The sequence below is a fragment of the Channa argus genome, chromosome 3, assembly GCF_033026475.1.
Source record: "Channa argus isolate prfri chromosome 3, Channa argus male v1.0, whole genome shotgun sequence".
Lineage (NCBI taxonomy): Eukaryota > Metazoa > Chordata > Actinopteri > Anabantiformes > Channidae > Channa > Channa argus.
This window is the reverse complement of record NC_090199.1, coordinates 18,893,069-18,912,807: the sequence shown is the minus strand read 5'-3', so window position 1 is coordinate 18,912,807 and position 19,739 is coordinate 18,893,069. Positions and strand designations below refer to the sequence as shown.

The 19,739-nt window shown below is 39.5% G+C and overlaps 1 protein-coding gene across 4 annotated transcripts in view; it reads left to right on the top strand.

Annotated features, from left to right (window-relative positions):
• ube2o (ubiquitin-conjugating enzyme E2O) overlaps positions 1 to 19,208 on the top strand; it is a 32,214-nt gene extending 13,006 nt beyond the window's left edge. For 3 of the 4 annotated variants that reach the window (XM_067497587.1, XM_067497590.1, XM_067497589.1), the window contains 21 exons: positions 1,858 to 1,917; positions 2,272 to 2,382; positions 2,666 to 2,763; positions 2,907 to 2,970; positions 3,580 to 3,723; positions 4,164 to 4,273; positions 4,415 to 4,565; positions 4,878 to 4,935; positions 6,102 to 6,264; positions 6,907 to 7,062; positions 7,651 to 7,805; positions 7,984 to 8,096; positions 9,100 to 9,228; positions 9,867 to 9,995; positions 10,078 to 10,402; positions 12,103 to 12,470; positions 12,605 to 12,785; positions 13,014 to 13,150; positions 14,326 to 14,529; positions 14,910 to 14,967; positions 15,622 to 19,208. In XM_067497587.1, the coding sequence (XP_067353688.1) occupies positions 1,858 to 1,917; positions 2,272 to 2,382; positions 2,666 to 2,763; positions 2,907 to 2,970; positions 3,580 to 3,723; positions 4,164 to 4,273; positions 4,415 to 4,565; positions 4,878 to 4,935; positions 6,102 to 6,264; positions 6,907 to 7,062; positions 7,651 to 7,805; positions 7,984 to 8,096; positions 9,100 to 9,228; positions 9,867 to 9,995; positions 10,078 to 10,402; positions 12,103 to 12,470; positions 12,605 to 12,785; positions 13,014 to 13,150; positions 14,326 to 14,529; positions 14,910 to 14,967; positions 15,622 to 16,457 (3,750 nt within the window). In that variant the 3' untranslated portion in view covers positions 16,458 to 19,208. The remainder of the gene's footprint in view (positions 1 to 1,857; positions 1,918 to 2,271; positions 2,383 to 2,665; positions 2,764 to 2,906; positions 2,971 to 3,579; positions 3,724 to 4,163; positions 4,274 to 4,414; positions 4,566 to 4,877; positions 4,936 to 6,101; positions 6,265 to 6,906; positions 7,063 to 7,650; positions 7,806 to 7,983; positions 8,097 to 9,099; positions 9,229 to 9,866; positions 9,996 to 10,077; positions 10,403 to 12,102; positions 12,471 to 12,604; positions 12,786 to 13,013; positions 13,151 to 14,325; positions 14,530 to 14,909; positions 14,968 to 15,621) is intronic. The other variant, XM_067497588.1, reaches the window with a different exon arrangement.
• The last annotated feature ends 531 nt before the right edge of the window (positions 19,209 to 19,739 follow it).

Here is a 19,739-nt window from a genome sequence, read left to right as displayed (position 1 = left end):
ATGTTTTTGAACTCACGTGTGCCCCTACAGTATCTAACCTGATACTTCAAAACTATGATTCCAACCGTATCAATTTGATATGGAAAACAATTTATTTATGTAACCTTTGAGTTGCTTTAGAGTCCTGCTTTTAAGGTTCAATTATCAGCCACCTTCCAGTCTGCCACCATGCTGGGGGAGCCTCCGTGTTTTTATTTTCTTAACTGACTTTGCTTCTACAGTAATTGGAATGTCTTCCTTTACGTTCATTTTTCTGTGCCCAAAATCACAAGCTCTTTCTGACACGTTGCTGTGTAGATTTCACTGTTGAGTACTGACCAACGCAGAGAGACATACACAGACAGACAACCCTTCACACTCACATTCACACCAACGGGCAATTCAGAGTCACCAATTAGCCTAACTTGCATGTCTTTCGACTGTGGGAGGACATCGGAGTACCCAGCCAGAGAAAACCCACGCAAGCAAAGGGAGAACCATCCACACAGAAAGGCCATAGTCCCTCAAACTGGCCACCTTCTAGCTGTGAGGCAGCAGCACTAACCACTCCAACACTGCTTTCCCAGAAGAAACACAATAACAAGCTAATAAAAACAAATACTTTTGTCTTCTGTCTTAAATAATTCCTGATTCACTGTTTAAGAAGCAACGCTAGAGTGTGAAAATCTGTCCTGTCACTCAGATTTAATCTCAAGTAGGTCAAGTAAAGTGGGCCAGATACATTCCTGATGGGTGTCATCATAGAGCATGCTGACTTTTACAGATAAGAGGGATAAAGGCAGAGAAAAAAAACAGGATCACTGAGCTGGTTTACACTGTACGATAGTTAATGGTTTTGGACACTAACTAGAAATAGTGCTTCTTCCCATCATCATACAGGTGTACTACATGTGCTTTTGTGCGAGTTCATTTTGAAAATCTTAAGGCAGAGTTTGACAACTCAACAACACTGCATTAAAAAAACATGCATTTATTAGTTTAATTAAAAACACCTGGCAAAGTTCTGACAGAAAATCCTAAAATAGAATTGCCACAACATCACATGCCACTATATTACGTGATGCAACTAACTTGTGGGTGGCCAATTAAAATGCATGCAGTTGCACAATCTGGGTAGATTATTTTTGTAACATAACAAGGTTTTTATACTCTGATGCTACTGTCTATTTTTTTTAACCTGCTTAATAGTACAGTATTTCATAGGCTTATTATTTGAATTACTGGTTGTATTATTTTGGTTGTTTCCTGTCTAAATGCTTGCTAACAGTCAAAATGTGACGCAGCAAAATTTAGCTCACATTGACAAGGGTTCCCTGTGGAAGCTGAGCTTGTGCCAAGTTTAGCTTCTGTTTTGTGCCTCTAGTCTCTTTCTGGGCTTGTAGGGTTTGGTCGATACGTAATTTTATTTGCATCTATCTATCAACGTCACTGTTGTCTAGTTGTCAATTATATTGTTTTACCAGATCTTATTTGTATGTCCACATTGATTAATAATTGATAGTTAAAATGTGTTTGCTGACACCTCCAGTGTTCAGCACGCTGCTCATACTAAAAGCTTATGCTGGCCAGCTCAGTGAATTGTCTCTATTTAAAGTCTTATTCTTTTTGCTCTCAGGGCATTGGAGCTCTGCTGATTGTGCATGTCACTGTGATCAGGAATACAATACGTGTATGACAAATCATATCAGTTGTATTGTCATGGTCTAAGTGTGAATGGGTCATCACAGGGTCGCTTCTTTGCTGTAAGACTTATAGGAAAATGGTGATCCAGTTTCTGCTGGTGTAAGATGACTAAAAGATGAGGTCACCCAGGTGTGTCAGCTGCCATTTTCTAACTTTGTGTTATCTCATTCACAGCTTAAACTTGAAGATCGATCTATTGTCATCAGAGACATTGTACGACGGAACAATTCAAACGTAAGTGGAGACTGCATCTTTTTCTTTGTCTCCCCCTCTTTCATATAACCTCTCTTTAGTTCTCTCTCTGTCAGTCAAGTCACCGTTCACCGCTCTTTCATTTTTCTGCATCAGACGTGATGGGAATATGCAGCCTGAAACTTAAAAAGGACCAAAAGAAGACATTTTCATGTTATTGCAGTGTGAAAATCAATACATTAAGCTTTGATAAAATCTTTGTTTGGTTGAAATTCATGGTACTGCTACTAGAGAAATTAAAGTGTACAATACCCTAATGTTTCTAATGACAAACGGGATGCTGTGATGTAGATAATGTGACAGCGTGCGCACTAATCTGCATGTGCTGCATTACAGGACAACCAGTGCGGTATTGTGACCAACATTGACATCGAGTGTGCAGTGAAACTGGTGGGAACAAACTGTGTCCTGTATCCAGTTAACAGCAAAGACCTGCAGCACATCTGGGTAGGATATTGATATTTAACTTTGCATCTGGAAGGCATATTAGTGGGATTTTCATATACACTTAGAGTAATGCTTCATTTTAGATTTGTGCAAATATCAAGTAATTACGAAGTGAATTTTCTGGTGAAATGAAGTTCCCAGAGAATATCTAACTAGGACAAAAATAAAACTATTGGATAATTTTATTGGAGAGTAATAATTATGAAAGGGCACAGTACTATACCCTTTTGTAATTACTATGTCTAAGTTAAAATGTTAACCTTGTTGCAATTGTCTTCTTTAGTCTTTCATGTATGGTGATTACATTGCCTACGACTTCTGGCTGGGGAAAGTGTACGACCTGACTAATCACATCATCCTCAAGCTTTCCAACGGGGCCAGGTAAACTGTGTGTATGTGTGGGTGTGTACAGTTTGTAATTTCACAGAACTTGACAATGACCAGACTTTCTGCATGCTGGCACACATTCTTCGTTGCCAAATCCAGGGAAAATCAATCATTCGCCTCTCTCTTCCTCCCTCCAGGTGCTCCATGAGCGTGGAGGATGGTGCAAAGCTGTACGATGTCTGTCCACATGTCAGTGATTCGGTATGTAGCTGCAAACCCTGACTTATCGCTTCACATATATTTGCTTTTTTAAGTTCCCTGCTCCTGTAGGTTGAACATCCAGTAAACAGCTAGTTGTTAGGATTCAGATCACAGATACATTTAATTTGTAATATTTATAGACTAAATTACAATTTGAGTGATATTGACTAGATTTATTTTTGATTAGTTTCCAAAAGAACAGAAATATTTTGCTCTAAAAAGAAAAATTTATGTAACAAAACAGTATTTCTTCTCAATATCTAGACTACATTGTTTTACAGCACAAAAGTTCATTCACCACATTCTCCCTCGGGGATAATGCATTTTCATTGAACTCTGCGGTGCTGAAAACTATTAAAAATAGTTCAGGGAAGTAAATCACATCAGTTGGACTTAACTTTTCTTCCATCTTACATGAATGTGCAGGAAATGTAAAATGCTTCATTGACTTTTAACAAATATTTATTAACTATCTCCTGGCGGGTGAATGAAAAGAACGTTTTAAAGTTGGATAAAATGCTATGTCAGCTGACCGTTTTAATTTAAATAATGAATGTGCTAGCTCTCACTTCGTTGTCATGTTATACCAATGTCACTGTTGTTTTTCAGGGTCTGTTCTTTGATGAAGCGTATGGTTTCTACCCAGGGCAGGTCCTGATTGGTCCTGCTAAAGTCTTCTCTAATGTACAGTGGCTGTCAGGGGTCAAACCTGTTCTCAGCAGGAAGTGCAAGTTCAGAGTGGTTGTAGAAGAGGTGAGCTGATAATGAGTCCTTTCTTTTCCATATATCAGTCTAGTCACCTGTTGTCTTTTCACAGCATCGTGCTTTGTTGTGTGAGAGAGAAGCCAAGCAATTTCAGGGCATCTGGCCTATTTCAGTTATCACTTCCAGCCCTTTAGTAGATATGTGTCATTATGAGTAATGGTGACGTTATTACCTGAAACTCTGCAGTGACACATATTGTAGGTCACAGTGACTTCTCTCCAGTTTCTTCCCGTGTGTGTTAGCAGTGGGAAGCACAGTATAATCGGCAAATTCTGTCAGTGCTAATAAAAGTATTTGTATGTTTTTAGTAGACTGTAATGTGTAAAAAGCTTTTCTCTTTTTTTTTTCCTTTTGTCCTGTCCTGGTGTTATGTACATGGGGGGAAAAAATGGTTTTCCTTTCCATTATCTATCTGTACTTTTCTTTAGGTAAAGGTGGTAGAACTGAAGGTGACTTGGATCACAAAGAGCTACTCCCCCAAAGGGTCCGACAGTGTCTATCCACCTCCTTCCACCATCACACAGGAAAATCTGAGCAGGTCAGATCAGATGAAAACTTAATCTACATGTCCTCATACAGTTGTATGCTCTTGTTGTTACCTTTGTTTGTAAGTTAATAAATTGTATTATTGGTCTACTGCTTTAGCATTTTAAGATGTTGCTCTCCTGGTTTGATTTAGGGTGAGGCGTTTGGGCTACTATGACCACACTCAGAGGCAGCTGGGAGAGAGGGCCCTCTACATCTTTCCTGCAAAGGGGGATGCCACACGCATCACCTGTGAAGGACCTGAAGGTGCACCTGTCCTGCCTGAAGACCCTGTGGCCAGAAAGGTGTAGATAAAATGTTTAATTATTAATGTTCATCAAAGTTTACTGTGGATTTAATTGTGCTATAAAAGAGGAAATTATCTGCTGAAAAAATGTAGGTCATTACCCCCTCAGCATAACATTAGAACTTTGAATCACTGGCTTTGCACAAGAGATTAATGAATGTGAGATACAGTGGTGGATCTATTTCAGGAAAATCGTGGATGTAAATTGTCCTCAAATGGTTGTCTTACCCTTTGATTTTAAAAATCCTGTAGCTTATTTTTTTTTTGTGTGTCATCACCAAATTTCTTAGTCTGTTTGTGTTTCCTGCAGTTGAAAAGGATTTTCAAAAAGGACTTGGGGAAGAAGACAGACAGCGCTGACACTCAAGGTACCAAATAACAATCTATAGGGAAACACAGTATACAGAAAACATACAGTACACACACACTAACATTGTTGTTGTCTTTGTTGCCTCTATCATGGTTCAGCAAGAATCTACTGTTGAATTTCAATCAGCTAAAAGTATTCCTATGCAAGAACCAAACAAAATCGCATGGGAATATATTATCCCTTTTTTAAATACAGATACAGAGTTTTTTTTTTTTTTTTTTTAATACCAAGCTGAATACCAAGAACACCAAGCTGCCAGGAAACATGAAATTAATGATCAAAAATTCTGGCAATATGTTTTGACAATGCTTTTGACATAAATAATGTAAGTAATTAATACACCTGTCCTACAGCAGCCAAATTTAGGATAAAATAATGCAAAGATTGAGTAGTCATTGGTAATAGCATTTTCTAACAATTAAAATGTATTAGACATACATGGCTCCTCCATTCACATCATTTCAGTTACTTACTTTTCAAATCACAACTTCTATTTATTCTTGCTGTAAATATGGCTGCGTTTATAGGTGGTAGCAATATTATATTGACATTTAGCTTTTTGTTATATTTGTTTTATTTTTGTAATCTATATTTTATATTTTGTAGTACCTATTTATTAACCAAATTATTAAATCATTGTGAGATACAATATTCATCAAGTTTCTGTTGGGCAATTAAAGCTTGATGGTGTAAAACAGCATGTGTATAATGAGCCCTCACTGCGTCATATTTAACCATTGTCAGAAAAATGAGCATTATGTTTTCCTTGCATTGGCCCTAAAGCAGATATGAACTAACTATATTTTTCAAATCAGACTCAGAAGGATTTAAAGTACATGTGAGACAGAAACAGACTAACTCGGACTAACTGTAAATTGGGCATCCTTTGCAATTGCAGATCCTTTAAGTGAGGAATATAATTTGCAGGAAAATTGGCTTTCTTTCTGTTAAGCCATAGCAAAATAAAAACTAATATTTTTACTGATACATCACTGTAATCTTGTTTTTACTGCACAATTTAGTATTTATATATTATATATATTTATAGTATTTATGTATAGTATTTAGTATATATAGTATAAAAGTAAAATTCATGTTGTATTTTTTTACAATTATCCATCTATGGCATAAATGAAAATTTAATGCATCCTCTCTTGTCACTAGGCGAACAAAAATCAGAGCACACAGATATGTCACATCCCAACAACAATGGCCCTGTGGTGTCCATTCAGACCCCCCCAGACTCCCAGATCACCAATGACTCCTCGGCTGAACACGGAGGGCAGGACGCTGATGATGAGGCTGCAGAAGACACTGATGACACCAGGTCTGTTGGTATTGGATGCTTATTTTTTTTTCTCTTTCACCTGTGAGTGTGTTGAAGTGTGTGTGTGGCACCCGATAAGCACCCAGTGTCAGCCACTAAAACGTAAAAGGCCACAGACACAATTAATTGAGCCTTTGTAAAGTAAAATGTGATCTGATGCAATATTGCTGCAACTGGAACTTTATTTGGTAAGATTATATGTTCTGGGTTTTGAGGGCTGGTGATTTGAATCTGTAATATTTGAAATGTTTGAGGTGCCATGTTGAAGTTTCTAATTTGTATATGGCTAAATCTACTGTGCTGCCTGTCTTAGTGCACAGCACTTTAGATCTGTAAAAAGTAGTGAGATTGTTACTACTTTGCATTGGGAAAGAAAGTCTGAGACTTTAGATTTTAACCACTTAGCAGGGTAAATTACAAATACATAATTACCTAAAATCTAAAGTCTTTCATTGGTAATTTAGTAAGTCTGAACTTTTAGAAAACTAGAAAATAACTCAGCAATGCATAATAAAAAATATTATTTGTAAAAAAACTACAATATTATAGAATTTTGAGTCCATAATCTCTTACATGAAGAAACCTCTGTAAGCCTGTCATGATTGTGTGTAGAATTAAACTCTGATTCTAACTTACCTGCAGCTCTCTGACATCGTCTGCAAGCTCCACGGCCTCCTCTCAGAGCGGTGGCCTGGGAACAAACCGTAAGAAGAGCATTCCACTCTCAATCCGCAACCTGAAGAGGAAGCACAAGAAGAAAAGGACAAAGTTTTCCCGCGAGTTCAAACCTGGAGACAGGTGTGTGTGTGTGTGTTTGTGTGTGAAAAGCGGGGGATACAAAAATGTTTCTTTAGTTCATTCAATGATTGATTCAGTATTTTTATTTATTTATTTATTTTAAGACACATGTTTTGACATTTACCGGATCTACAGTACAATTTTGTACTGTAAAACCTCACAATGTCACACACAGATGCAGCTTACTAGACAGTTTTCACCTACTCTTTCTACCAACTACCAACACAGCACAGCACTGCAGATTTTATGTGTCATTTAGTGATTGTGTAAATGAAATTGTCCAACTGTTTTTAAGACTAGTTTTAAGATTTGTTAGAAATATTGAGATGAAAGCAGAGGCTGAGTGAGAATACATGGTAAGGTAGATAAGAAAACTGAATAGATTAGAGCAGACATAGTAGCATTCATCTGCTGTCCTCAGTATAACAGAAGGCAATGGAGCGGTTTTAATTAGTTAACACTTAGCACCCGTAAACTCATTTGTTTATTAAAAAAGACCAAAAATCAAACTGAACAAACTTTGTTGCTACAGCAATGCGGAAATGTGAGCATTGAGTTTTTATTTTCTTCCTCCCTTGTTATGTGCAGGGTGGCTGTGGAAATTGTATCCACGAAAACCACTGCTGACGTGATGTGGAAGGATGGGCGGGTGGAAAAGGGGATCCGATCAAACAATCTAATTCCCATCCAGCACCTCGATAGCCACGAGTTTTGTCCCGGGGATTTTGTGCTAGACAAACGACGTAAGCAACAGGACTTGCACTATTTAAGCTACTCTGCCACCTAGTACCCCAGTACACATCTACTGTAGGTCATTTGCATATGTGTCTCGCTGAAATGATCTTTTACTGAAAGACTGATGTTTTGTTTACTTTGTTTTGCTGTCTAAACATTCCATTTGTGTGTTTGTGCTCACTTAAGCCCAAGCCCTACAGGACCCTGGAGTGTATGGTGTGGTGCAGTCTGGTGATCACAAGGGCAGAACGTGTGTTGTTAAGTGGATCAAACTCAACTCCACTGGTGACGACGTGGAGGTCTGTCAGATAAACAACAGTGTAATAACCCAGGCTTGACATTGACAAGTGTCGGTGTATTTTAGCAGTGAGAATCAATCCCACTAGCCACTTTGGGGGGTTGAATATTGAATTCAATATCTTGGAAATCAATTTTTTGTTTCTCATAATAATTCTTGTGATCTGAAGATAACAAAGATTTCTTGTAATAGTGAAATGATTCAAATAATGCAAATGAATGTGTCTGCTAATGCGTTAGTCTTCAAAGTCTGTGTGGTTCAAAAATGATCTTGCCTATGGCGAAATCATATTTTTATCAATTAAACTTTAAAGGACAAGGCGAGTTGTTCAGGTAGCTTAGGGACGGCGAGCAACCTTGTGGTTAGGATTTTCTATTCCAAAAATCTCTATCCAGTTTTAAAGTACAGTCGTGCAAAAGTTAGTACCTTCTCTTTAATTCTGTTTTGTTGTATAAAAACATAAAATAAATCATCTGATCATAAATGATATGAATGATTAGTATTGGTAGAATAGTTTGTACATCCGCCTTTAGTAGCGATAACTTGGAAATTGTTTCCTGTATGGCTTTATCAGTCTCTCACATTGTTGTGGAGGAATTTTGGCCAATTCTTCTTCACGACATTGCTCTAGTTTGTTTAGGGTTTTGGGCATTCGCTTATCCACAGCTTTCTACGCCATTCCCAAACATTGATTTGTTTATTTTTCAGCCATTCTGATGAACATGTATTGGTCGGCTTCAGCTAATTGTACTTTTGCAAGACCCAATTTCGGCCAAGACAGATGACCTCACATTCGCCTCTATAATGCTCTGATATAGAGAGGAATAGTTCAAAAGTTAATGTCAAGCCCTGGTGAATTTTGCTTAAAAAAATAGTATAGGGTAACCATACAAAAATCAATAAATTTATTCATATACTGTTAACAGGTTGTGTTATTTCTTGATAACTGGCTGTTTTTCAGTACATAAAGTACCCTTTATTTTTATTTATTTATTTTAATCCAGGTTATTGGCATGGAAGAGGATGTCAGTGTGTATGACATAGCAGACCACCCAGATTTTCACTTCCGTACCACAGACATTGTCATCAGAATATGGAACTCCGAGAATGGACAGAATGACTGTGAAAATGAGGTGAGAGCAGTGAAAACATTCTTTCACTCGTCTGTGTCTGCCCTCTTTATTGTCCTTGCAAGGTAAACTATCAGAAATACTGCTCAGTGTACTGTAATACATTAATGAAATGCAAAACCACAGAATAATCCTCCAAACAGATTACACAGTTCAACACCTATTACAGTTTTTGAACATCGTCACCTTATTTACTGTAGCATTTCGTACCGTTCATACTGGTGTGTTAGACTGCATTTCCTCTCGCTAGATGTTCCTAATAACTAGCAACTGGCTGTTTAATATTTTGTTTGACAAACAGATTGGCAGAAAAACGCATTCATGTGACCCAAAAGAAACCTCTATATAGGACACTCAGTGAGCTATTTCTACTTTATTACCACTAGCCAAATGTCATTTATTCTCAATAGTTACAGACTGTTCTGCATTTAAACATTTTTTAGGCTTCATGAACATCAAATGTAGTGTTCCTTTCCTACAATAGTGCCACATTATGTAGCAAACAGTGCTGTCTTCAGTGTGTGCAACAGAGGCTTTTTTCGTTTCCTTTATTTATGTGGCACAAAATCCCAAATGTGCCTCAGAGGGCTTTATTTTCTACATAATACAGCTGTCCTTGTAAATGTATTATGATATTTTAGGTAAACAATGGTTGTATCTCTACATCCACCTTCATGCAGACATCAGTTGGGCAGGTGTCCAGGGTGGATGTGAGCAGTAAAGTGGAAGTAGTGTGGGCTGACAATTCCAAGACAATCGTCCTGCCACAGGTAAACATTTTATAAAACTGAACATCACTTGTGATGTAAGTGAGATGTGTGTTGCTGATAATCTGATAACAATGACATTTAGCACCTCTACAATGTGGAGTCTGAGATTGAGGAGACGGACTACGACTCCGTAGAGGAGACCAGTAGTGTCCTGTCCACCGAGGAGTGGGAAGACGAAAGCGACAGTTGGGAGACCGATAATGGTCTCACCACAGAGGATGACAGCCACGTCAACAATGCAGACGCCACAGACACAGCGACTCCAACTCCCACGCCCACCAGTTCTGCAGCGTTTATCATCCCCCCACAGGACGGCAGCAAAGCTGGAGTGCCTAGTCCCACTAAGGCTGTCCCAGGGGAGGAGGGAGAAACCTCTCTGGCTGTGGCCAGTCCTGCTCCTGGAGGAGGTGGGGAGCTTGTCTCTGATTTTTATTTAATTGTTCATTTGGGACAATAATGGGATATAGAGCATGTGTATTGTAGTTGATGTCACACTAACTGTAGTGAGGGGAAGCAGGTTCTGTCATTGGATCCTGGGTTCTGGTTCTGTCATGATTCTAAATAGAGCTGCCACAGTAGGTCAGTAAAGGAGTGATGCGTTTTACAGTACCTTTTGTGAGTATGACTGTGCTTTAATTAGCAGATCTGGCACAGAGCCACTGTAAAACCTTTTACATATTTATCATTATTAGGTTTTCCATATATTGTTGCATGTTATTGCAATTTAATTTATCCAGGTAGAGTCCCTTTTCTTCTTCTTCAAAATTTCCATCTTCATCAAAAAATTTAAATATCTTTTTAGCCCATTTTTTAGCAGCTAACCTATTCTAACTACTGTTGCAGGCACAGGTAAACGGACCACATAGATCAAATATTGTCGCCAGTGTCTCCCTATAACTAACTTGATATCGCTTTATTTTTTCTATATAGAACAGCTCCACAGTGTAAAGTATATATCATTCTCCTTTAACCTTGTGTTGCCACTCATGGGACCATTGGTCCCCATGTCCCACTATGTAGTCAGTGACAGAGTTTTGAGAGCAAGGCTGTTTTACTGCAGATTTTATTACAAGTGAAAAAGTATACTTGATGTATTCTACAGTATGCCTAATTGCATGCAGCACAAACAATGTATAAAATTATATAAATATAAGAGAATGCAATAAAAATGATAGGGAAGCATAAGGATAATACTGGACCTGAATATTTGACTTTTTGGGGTATTTTAAAAGAGGTGGGTCTAAATGCAATTTGTTTATTTTCTTTTCACATTTCAATGCTTTGTTGTTTTGTTTTTACAAAAACAAAAGCCAAATTAACCTGAGCAACCATGAGTGTTTTAATAATATAAAGGTAAAAACTTCCATGAGAGGCTAAATACTTTTTATTGGCAGTGTAAAATTACTCTGGGGGAAAAGGGAGTTTTACAGAACAAAGACCACTTAAAAACTGTCAGATCAGCGGCTTTCGGCTTGTCCCTTCAGGGGTCGCTGCAGCAGAACGTGTTCCGCATGTTGATTTGGCATGTGTTTTTATATGCTGGATGCCCCTCCTGCCGCAACCCTCCTATTTTATCCGGTCTCGGGACCGGAACAAAGATGGTGCTTGGTGGATGGGCGGGGCCACACCTGGTGGGGTGGGATTCGAACCCGCAGACTTTTGCATCCCAACCAATATGATGCTCTACCACTGAGTCACCAGGCTCCCCAGAGAAAACTAACAAAATAAATAAAAATAGACTCACTGCTGCTGTAAATATTCATTAGAACATCACATTTTTTGAATGCACTGCAGAAAAAAGCAGTTTAGTTTTGGGGAGTTACTTAGACCTTATTTAAAATGATTTTAAATTTATGACTTACAGTAGTTTTTAATCTTAAAATGGGAAAAATCCCCTTGAGCTCACAGACAGGTCCCATTATTGCATTTGATTCTTTGACAGTGACTGAAATAGAGCTACTTTTTAAAAAAAAGTATATTTAAAAAGCTAGCATTTTTGTAAGGTTCAGACATCAGCCGATGTTTTCACATCACAGAAAACATTCATTTATTCAATATCTCTGTCAATAGTTATATTCACACTCATTTAACTATTCTGCCTGTGTAGGACCCACTCCAGCAGGAGCAGTTAATGGAGCAGAGAAGCCCAGTAAAGATGGTGCCTCCCTGAGTTTCAGGGAGTTAAAAGAGGCCTTGAAGATACTGGAGAGCCTGAAGAACATGACTGTGGAGCAGCTGTGGGCCGGTGGCTCACCAACCTCCCCGACCTCTGCTGAACCCACTTCCACAACTAATGTAGCGAGTTCATTGTCTTCCACGGCCCCTGAGAAACCGACCAAGGAGAAACGCTTCTTGGATGACATCAGGAAGCTGCAGGAGAACCTTAGGAAGACCCTGGATAATGTGGCCATTGTGGAGGAGGAGAAGATGGAGGCTGTGGTGGAAGCAGGAGGGAGTGGAGGAGCAGGGATAGAGGTAGGTGTTACATTAATCAACTTCCATTTTTTTTAAATAAACTCCTTTCTAATCCTTTTTTATTTTATTATTTGTATTTTTCACAGATTTGTCAGAGCAGTCAAAACTTAACAATCTACTGTGTCTCTATTCAGGCAGAGAGAAGTGGGGAGGAAAAGCCCCAACAGGAGCCACAGACACCAGTCGGTGTACAAGAGTGGCCCAGTGAGTTTCTGAGTGACACACCAGTACTGTGCCAACAGCGTGGAGGGAAGCCTGGTGTCACCTTTACCAGTGCCAGGGGAGAGGTCTTCTCAGTGCTGGAGTGGGCACCAGGTGAGAAATGGAAACTATGCACTTTTCAATGTTTTCTTCTCCTTCTCCTGCTATTCTTCTTTTTTTTTTTCTTTTTTCTTTTTTTTTGCTTGTTATAGGGCAAAGACAAAACTAAACCAAGTGTCATTAGAGAGAACTCATTGTAGTTTGTGTCCTCAAAGTCACGTTTTGGGAATTTCAACAGACGGCTCCACATTTCATAATTTTTTTCTTCCTTTTTTTCCGAAGACACCCACTCTTTTAAGAAAATGGAGTTTCAGCCAGCTGAGGCAAAGAAGTTTTTCAGCACAGTGAGGAAGGAAATGGCTCTGCTAGCAACATCACTGCCTGATGGCATCATGGTCAAAACATTTGAAGATCGCATGGTAGGTTTTCTTGTCATAAATATCAGAGTAATGTGTAGCACATATCTCCTCTGTGCCTTTAATTAATTTGGAAGCATGGGTGAAGCAGGAACATAAGAGACCAGTGTTTACAATCAGTGACACATTTTTTAGCATATCAGTTTGCTGTGTATTTGTTTGCTTAATGACAAGGCTCATGATTTTGAGATTGTACAATTACATTTAATTAGGAAGGTGTGGTTGTATATCACCTACTTTAAAACTGATTTTTATATTTGCAGAAGATAATAAAAATTAATTTATTATTAATTAAAAATTATATAAAGCTATTACTCATGCACAGAGATGTATGTGCGTACTTATACACACTCACTTACAGTCTTTTGGTAGATTAGATCTTTTTGGTAGAATTTGACCATTTCATGTAAAAATATCTCATTTTGCATTTGATGGTAGCAACACAATCTCCTGATTTATGTTCTATTGTGAATAAAATATGGGTTGATGAGATTGGCAAATTACTGTATTCTGTTTTTATTTACATTTATATTTTTATTCCCAACTTTTTAGAATTTACTTTACTTGAACATACTCAATAAAATTATTTTGGGGCGACTGTGGCGCAGGAAGGTAGAGCAGTTGTCCACCAATCTCACAGTTGTTGGTTCAATCGAACTCTTCCAGTCACATGTCAAAGTGTCCTTGAGCAAGACACTGAACCCCAACTTAGTTGGTCCTGGTGAGTGTTGGCCAGCTGCATAGCAGCTCCCCCGTCAGTGTATGAGTGTGTGTGTGTGTGTGTGTGTGTGTGTGTGTGTGTGTGTGTGTGTGTGTGTGATTGTGAGTGTGAATGGGTGAATAAGAAGCAGTGTAAAGCACTTTGAGTGCCAACAGGTAGAAAAGCGCTATATAAGTGCAGACCATTTACCATTTAAAAACAGTCTCCATTTGCAACTTGAGGAGAATTTCTGGACCTCCATTATAATGGGCTCCAATGGGAGTTTCAGACGTCACTGAACAGTGTTTGTAGCTGAAAGTAGGCCGAAGTAGTTTAGTGCCAAAAAAAATACAGAACAAGGAAAACAGAAGAAGAAAGATTAGGATAACATATAACATTTAATGTCTGAATTGCATCTTTCTTTCTTTATGGCACCATTTGTGATATGTGTTAAAGTTTTTTCTTTCCTCTAATACAGGACCTGTTCTCTGCTCTGATCAAAGGACCGACTCGTACGCCCTACGAGGACGGTCTGTTCTTGTTTGACATCCAGCTGCCCAACATCTACCCAGCTGTGCCTCCGCTGTTTCGCTACCTGTCGCAGTGCAGTGGCCGCCTCAATCCCAACCTCTACGACAACGGCAAGGTGTGCGTCAGTCTGCTGGGCACCTGGATTGGCAAGGTGAGTTGGTTCCATATGTATAGGGCTATAAATATCCAGGTAAATATGTTGTTGATATAAGTTTGCAGAAACAATCCCCCAAGATGCATCTTTTTTCTGTTTAGGTTAACATTATTGCATATAACAATTTCATTTTGACCATACAAATCTCATACAAAGTTTGTAGTCTGTACAGGTGATTAACATGTTATCACTTCAATCATGTGTAAGTAACTTGATTAACACGGGTTGAAATGGTAGAAACTTTAGTTAGAGTGCGATTTTCAAAAGCTGTCACATTTGCAAACAGCTAAACAAATCTATAGGAAAGAGAAAACCGTGTATGTCAGTCAACTATTTTCTTTTTTTCTTGTGCTTATTTGTGTCAACAATATCCACAGGGCACTGAGAGATGGACCAGCAAATCTAGTCTGCTACAAGTTCTCATTTCTATCCAAGGTTAGTATGCGCACACACACGCCCTGCTATTTCCCTTCTATATCTGCACAATCATGTTTTATTCATGTGTTCATTTGCTCAGAAGGCCATCAAGTGCAGTCTCGCACATTCAATCAAATAAGTAAATATGCCACGCACACACACACACACACACACACACACACACACACACACACACACACACACACGCACTTCATAAAACGTATCTGTAGTCGGGCCCTGCAAGACCGATCGAGTCCAGATTTTAATTCACTTATTAGCATCTTAGAGTTGCAAACTGTAAGCTGTGTCTGTAGAACTCCTTCTCTATTAGTGCACCATACAATATGAGACTCATTCTGAAGCTGCTGCTGCTGTTTATTGTTTTATTTTTTTCTGAACTTGCAATTCGCCAATACTGATTTGATCGTAGTGCATAATGCACAGTGTAGGTTTGTGTTGTCACTGTCGTGGAGAGATGCAAAACCAGGTATGATACCATCTGTCAACATCCATATTTTGGATTTGTGACAGAGTAAAATTTTTGCATTGCTGAAAATGTCACCTGGTTACCTTCAGCACATAAATGATGGAAAAGTGCCTTTTATTTCTTCTAATTCACAAGGCCAGCTCTTGCATTCATCCCACATCTTGCACAAAATGTCTTTTTTGCAGGCCTTATCCTTGTGAACGAGCCTTACTATAACGAGGCTGGCTTCGACAGTGACAGAGGCCTACAGGAAGGCTATGAGAACAGTCGCTGTTACAATGAGATGGCACTGATTAAGATGGTTCAGTCTATGACGCAGCTTCTGCAGAATCCTGTGGAGGTCTTTAAACAGGAAATCCAGGAGCACTTCATTTCCAACGGCTGGCGGCTCGTTCACCGCCTGGAGGTGTGGCTCGAGCTGAATGACGCTGCAGAGAGGAGTCAAGCAGTGCACACATCCTCCAGAGCTCTACACATGAAAGACCGGTCTTCATCCGTGGATCCTCTGGATGAGCAGCTTCCTCTGGGACTGGGGCCTGTGGCTGTGGCCCACAGCAGCCCCAGTAAGCTTTTGGAGGAGGGGGCCGCAGGAGTTAGTTGTATTGTGGAGGAGGAGCTGGAAGATTCAGGGCTAAGTCTCTCCAATACAGTGGCCTCTCAGCAAGAGCTGAGCCAGAACTCAGACTGTGACAGTACCCAGGGGGGCACATCTCACGGCGGGGAAAACAGAGCTAGCGCTACAGCCCTGGGATCTGCAGTCCGCGCCGGGATGTCAGAATCAGGTTCCGCCACCATAAGCGCAGCAGGGGTGGGCTCCACTGGAAGTCAGCCAGTGGTGCGACCAAAGAAACGGAGAAAGAGCTACCGGAGTTTCCTCCCAGAGGGCAGTGGCTACCCAGATATTGGCTTTCCCCTCTTTCCGCTCTCTAAAGGGTTCGTAAAGAGCGTCCGCGGGGTGCTGCTGCAGTACAGAGCTGTGCTGGCCGCCGCTGGCATCTCTGAGCACACAGAGGACAAGTAAGTGCCTCCTCATCGTTCCTTAACAACTCTGCACTGTTCCCCACTCTCCTCTTTCTTCTCTTCTATCTGTTCATCTGCCTTCAGCTGTAGAAGAGGATCCATCGCTTCTGGTGAGGCTTCAGTTTTCAGTCCTCTGTACCCCTGGCTAGGGCTGCACTGAGCCCCCCCACACTGCCCATTTCCTTAACCTCATTTTCTCAGCCTTTACTCTTCCTGCTGCCCCAATCTTCACAAATGTATGAACCCCCCCTTTTTTTTTCTTTCCGTAATTCCTCTCACTGACTACTGGAGGACAGGATCACAAGAGTGAGCAGGATCTGGTTTCAATGTGACTTCATAATGACTTTGTTCTCCTTTAACATTGCTGAGCTGGAGTGCAACAGTGACATGTGCTCCCTCAGTTACAGTGAGCTATAAGAGCTGCCCAGTCAAAAAGAGAGCCTGTAAAAATGCAGAGCTTTTACTGGCAGCAGTCAGAGTGTCTCTATTGGCCTAAGGAGGTCTTCACTGGTGGTAGTGTGGATGTAAAAACAGACTAAATAAGAATTGGTGCCATGAACTCTTCCACCTCGAGCAGCCTGCACCACATGGGCGGGGATTTGTCGGACAGCAATCAGCCTGGAAGACTCGTGATTGGCTGTGTTCCACTGAAAAGTTGCAAAGCCCAGCTCTCCTGGCTGTTTGGCTTACTGCAGCTGTCTGTAGCACTACTGATGTTATTTCTGTACCATTCTGCACTGCAACAAACAAATGGACAATCTGGTCTGGGAGAGGAGATACGCACTGACCAGGATTAATCATGGTCACTGGTTGTACTCTTTCTGCCAAATTGTCACACACACATTCAAGTAGAACATACTGAATGTCCGTAAAACTGCCAACCACAACAGCTTCACCACTTCTTTCACTGATTCTCCTGGTATTTTCCTTCACCAATCACTCACACCAAACCACACAACAACCATTGGAGTTTACATTGGAATCGCATTCAGTGGGCGCCAGCCGTAGCATTTGGTGTGTAGAGAAGCCAGCGAGGTACAGAATTACCATTATGTGAGTGTGTGCTCTAGTCACAGCGTAACAGAGCTGCCGCTTCTACACACTAAATGTCCATTCACTTTCTGTGAAATTAAGTGAAAGGCGATCGCCAAACATGTGCTACTTGTGCTTTGGTGTTTTGACACATTAGAGGCTGAGCTGTAGGTTTCAGGGTGGAGCTTCACCCACACTGCTCAACCTTTCTGTGATGGAGATGAACTCTCTTCACTGCAAATTACACAAAGAATAAATATAAAAGAAACACAGCATCCATTCCATCATCTCATGTCGACATGTTGCCTTACTTGAATTGTTCTTAACAATCTGACCATTGTGTACAGAGCTGCTTGTGTCATGCTTTAGATATTAACATGTATAAACCAAGACACACAATAGAAATCACTAAAACCGTGTTCCAGTGTTTCCTTCTTAGTAGTGCAGATCTCTGATCAGTGTCTCTCTGCAGCCATACTGCACGTGAAGACTTTAATAACTTCAGAATACAAACTGCAGGAAGTGTGATGCTGAAGGTTTGTTGACATTATCATTAATCTCGTTAATTTCATTTTAATTTGTCTTATCCCACAAAGTTGAATGCTGACCCCAGTGAACATAGACTGATTTGTTGCTTGTGATCTTTTCTTTCTCCTTATTGCATAAAATCACTGTAGATTTAAAAAAGTAGAAAAAATAAAAATCAGGGTTTTAACAACTGTTGCTTTGCCACAGATTGTGCTGTAATTTACTGTTGGAGAAAGTGAAACTCACCTTTGGGTCCAGTCGTGCTTCCCGGAGAAATCAAAGCAGTCTTTGTTTACATCTTTTTAAATAACTTTTTCCCACCTAACATAGTGTTCTTCTTCTTGAAAAATATAATTCTTATTATATTTATTATTATAATTACAATACAGGTCAGTCAAACCCCTTGTGCTTGCTTATAATCTGTGAAATAAATCAGCCAGAGTTTGCTGTCTGGTGTTTTACTTGAACAAAGAACCTTGATGCTGAAGAGTGTTACTGAATGAGAGCGCACACGTTGCCATGTGTGAAAACAGGAAAGGATAAAACATGAGCCAAGAGTTGCTGCATTTTAAAGACTACAAGTAAAAAGGTCATGATTAAGGTTTTTTTTTTTTTTTTTTTTTTTTTTTTTTGCATTGTCACCTGGCATTCCTGTATGTGAGGTGGCTAACAGGCGTCCATGACATTTTGTCCCCTTCCTGAATTTTCAAAATTATGTTGCTGCCTTTAATGCTACGGATGAGGATGTGGTGTTGTCTTCACTCGTTTGCTTATTTTCTTTCCCCACATGCTGCTGTTAAATGTAAAGTCACAGTCCTTAGAGGAAGTGTGTTCTCAGTTGTAAGAGTGTGAAAACATAGGAAAGTGTGGTTACAGTGTTTAGGAAGTGACAAACCGCTCAGTTATCCTGAGTTGACATATTTCACCCTCTTTCTCACTGGTCACAGAAAACTTTGGAGCTTTCTTGTGAGATCCTGAAGCAAAAATCTGACAGGATATCAAGCACATGATGCTATGTACTATTTTCTGTGTATGTGTATATTATTCAGATTTAAACCATTATTATTACTGCAAGATATTTGTTTTACAGCCAAAGCATGTAACATGTTGCTTTATGCCTTTTGAATGGGCGACACACAAGACTTGACTGTACGATGTCTACATTTCCACAGTGGCCTGTTATTATATATATATATATATATTAAAAAAGAACTAATAAAGTTATGATTTGTAGCCTGATCCCCTCTGTACAGATGTCATGACTATATTGAAATATATAACTACATACAGTATATATTTAACACAGTTCTACCAAGTCACGTGGATGCTTGGGGCATATGTGTACAAAGTGCTGAGTGTGTATTGTACTTATTTTTTTTTTTAATGGTTTACTTTTGTTGCATTAAGACAACTTTATAGTGATGTATTAAACTTTGCAAGCAGTACCATAGAAACATTGTGTTTTTTTTTTTGTTTTTTTTACCTTGTGTTTAAAAAAAAAAAAGACTGCAGTGAAAATAAAGGTGTCAGGAGGTCTGATGCTAACTCCAGAGCCAACGAGAGCCAATCCTTCTAACCAATTTAATTTGTTTAGCCACAATCTGTTTATCCATTGTCTAAAACTATTAAAACATCAGTAAGTTGCACAGAACATTTTTCTTTGACATTGTAGGAATCAGGACCTGGACGCTAATTGTTTAGCCAATGGAAACCACGTACTGTA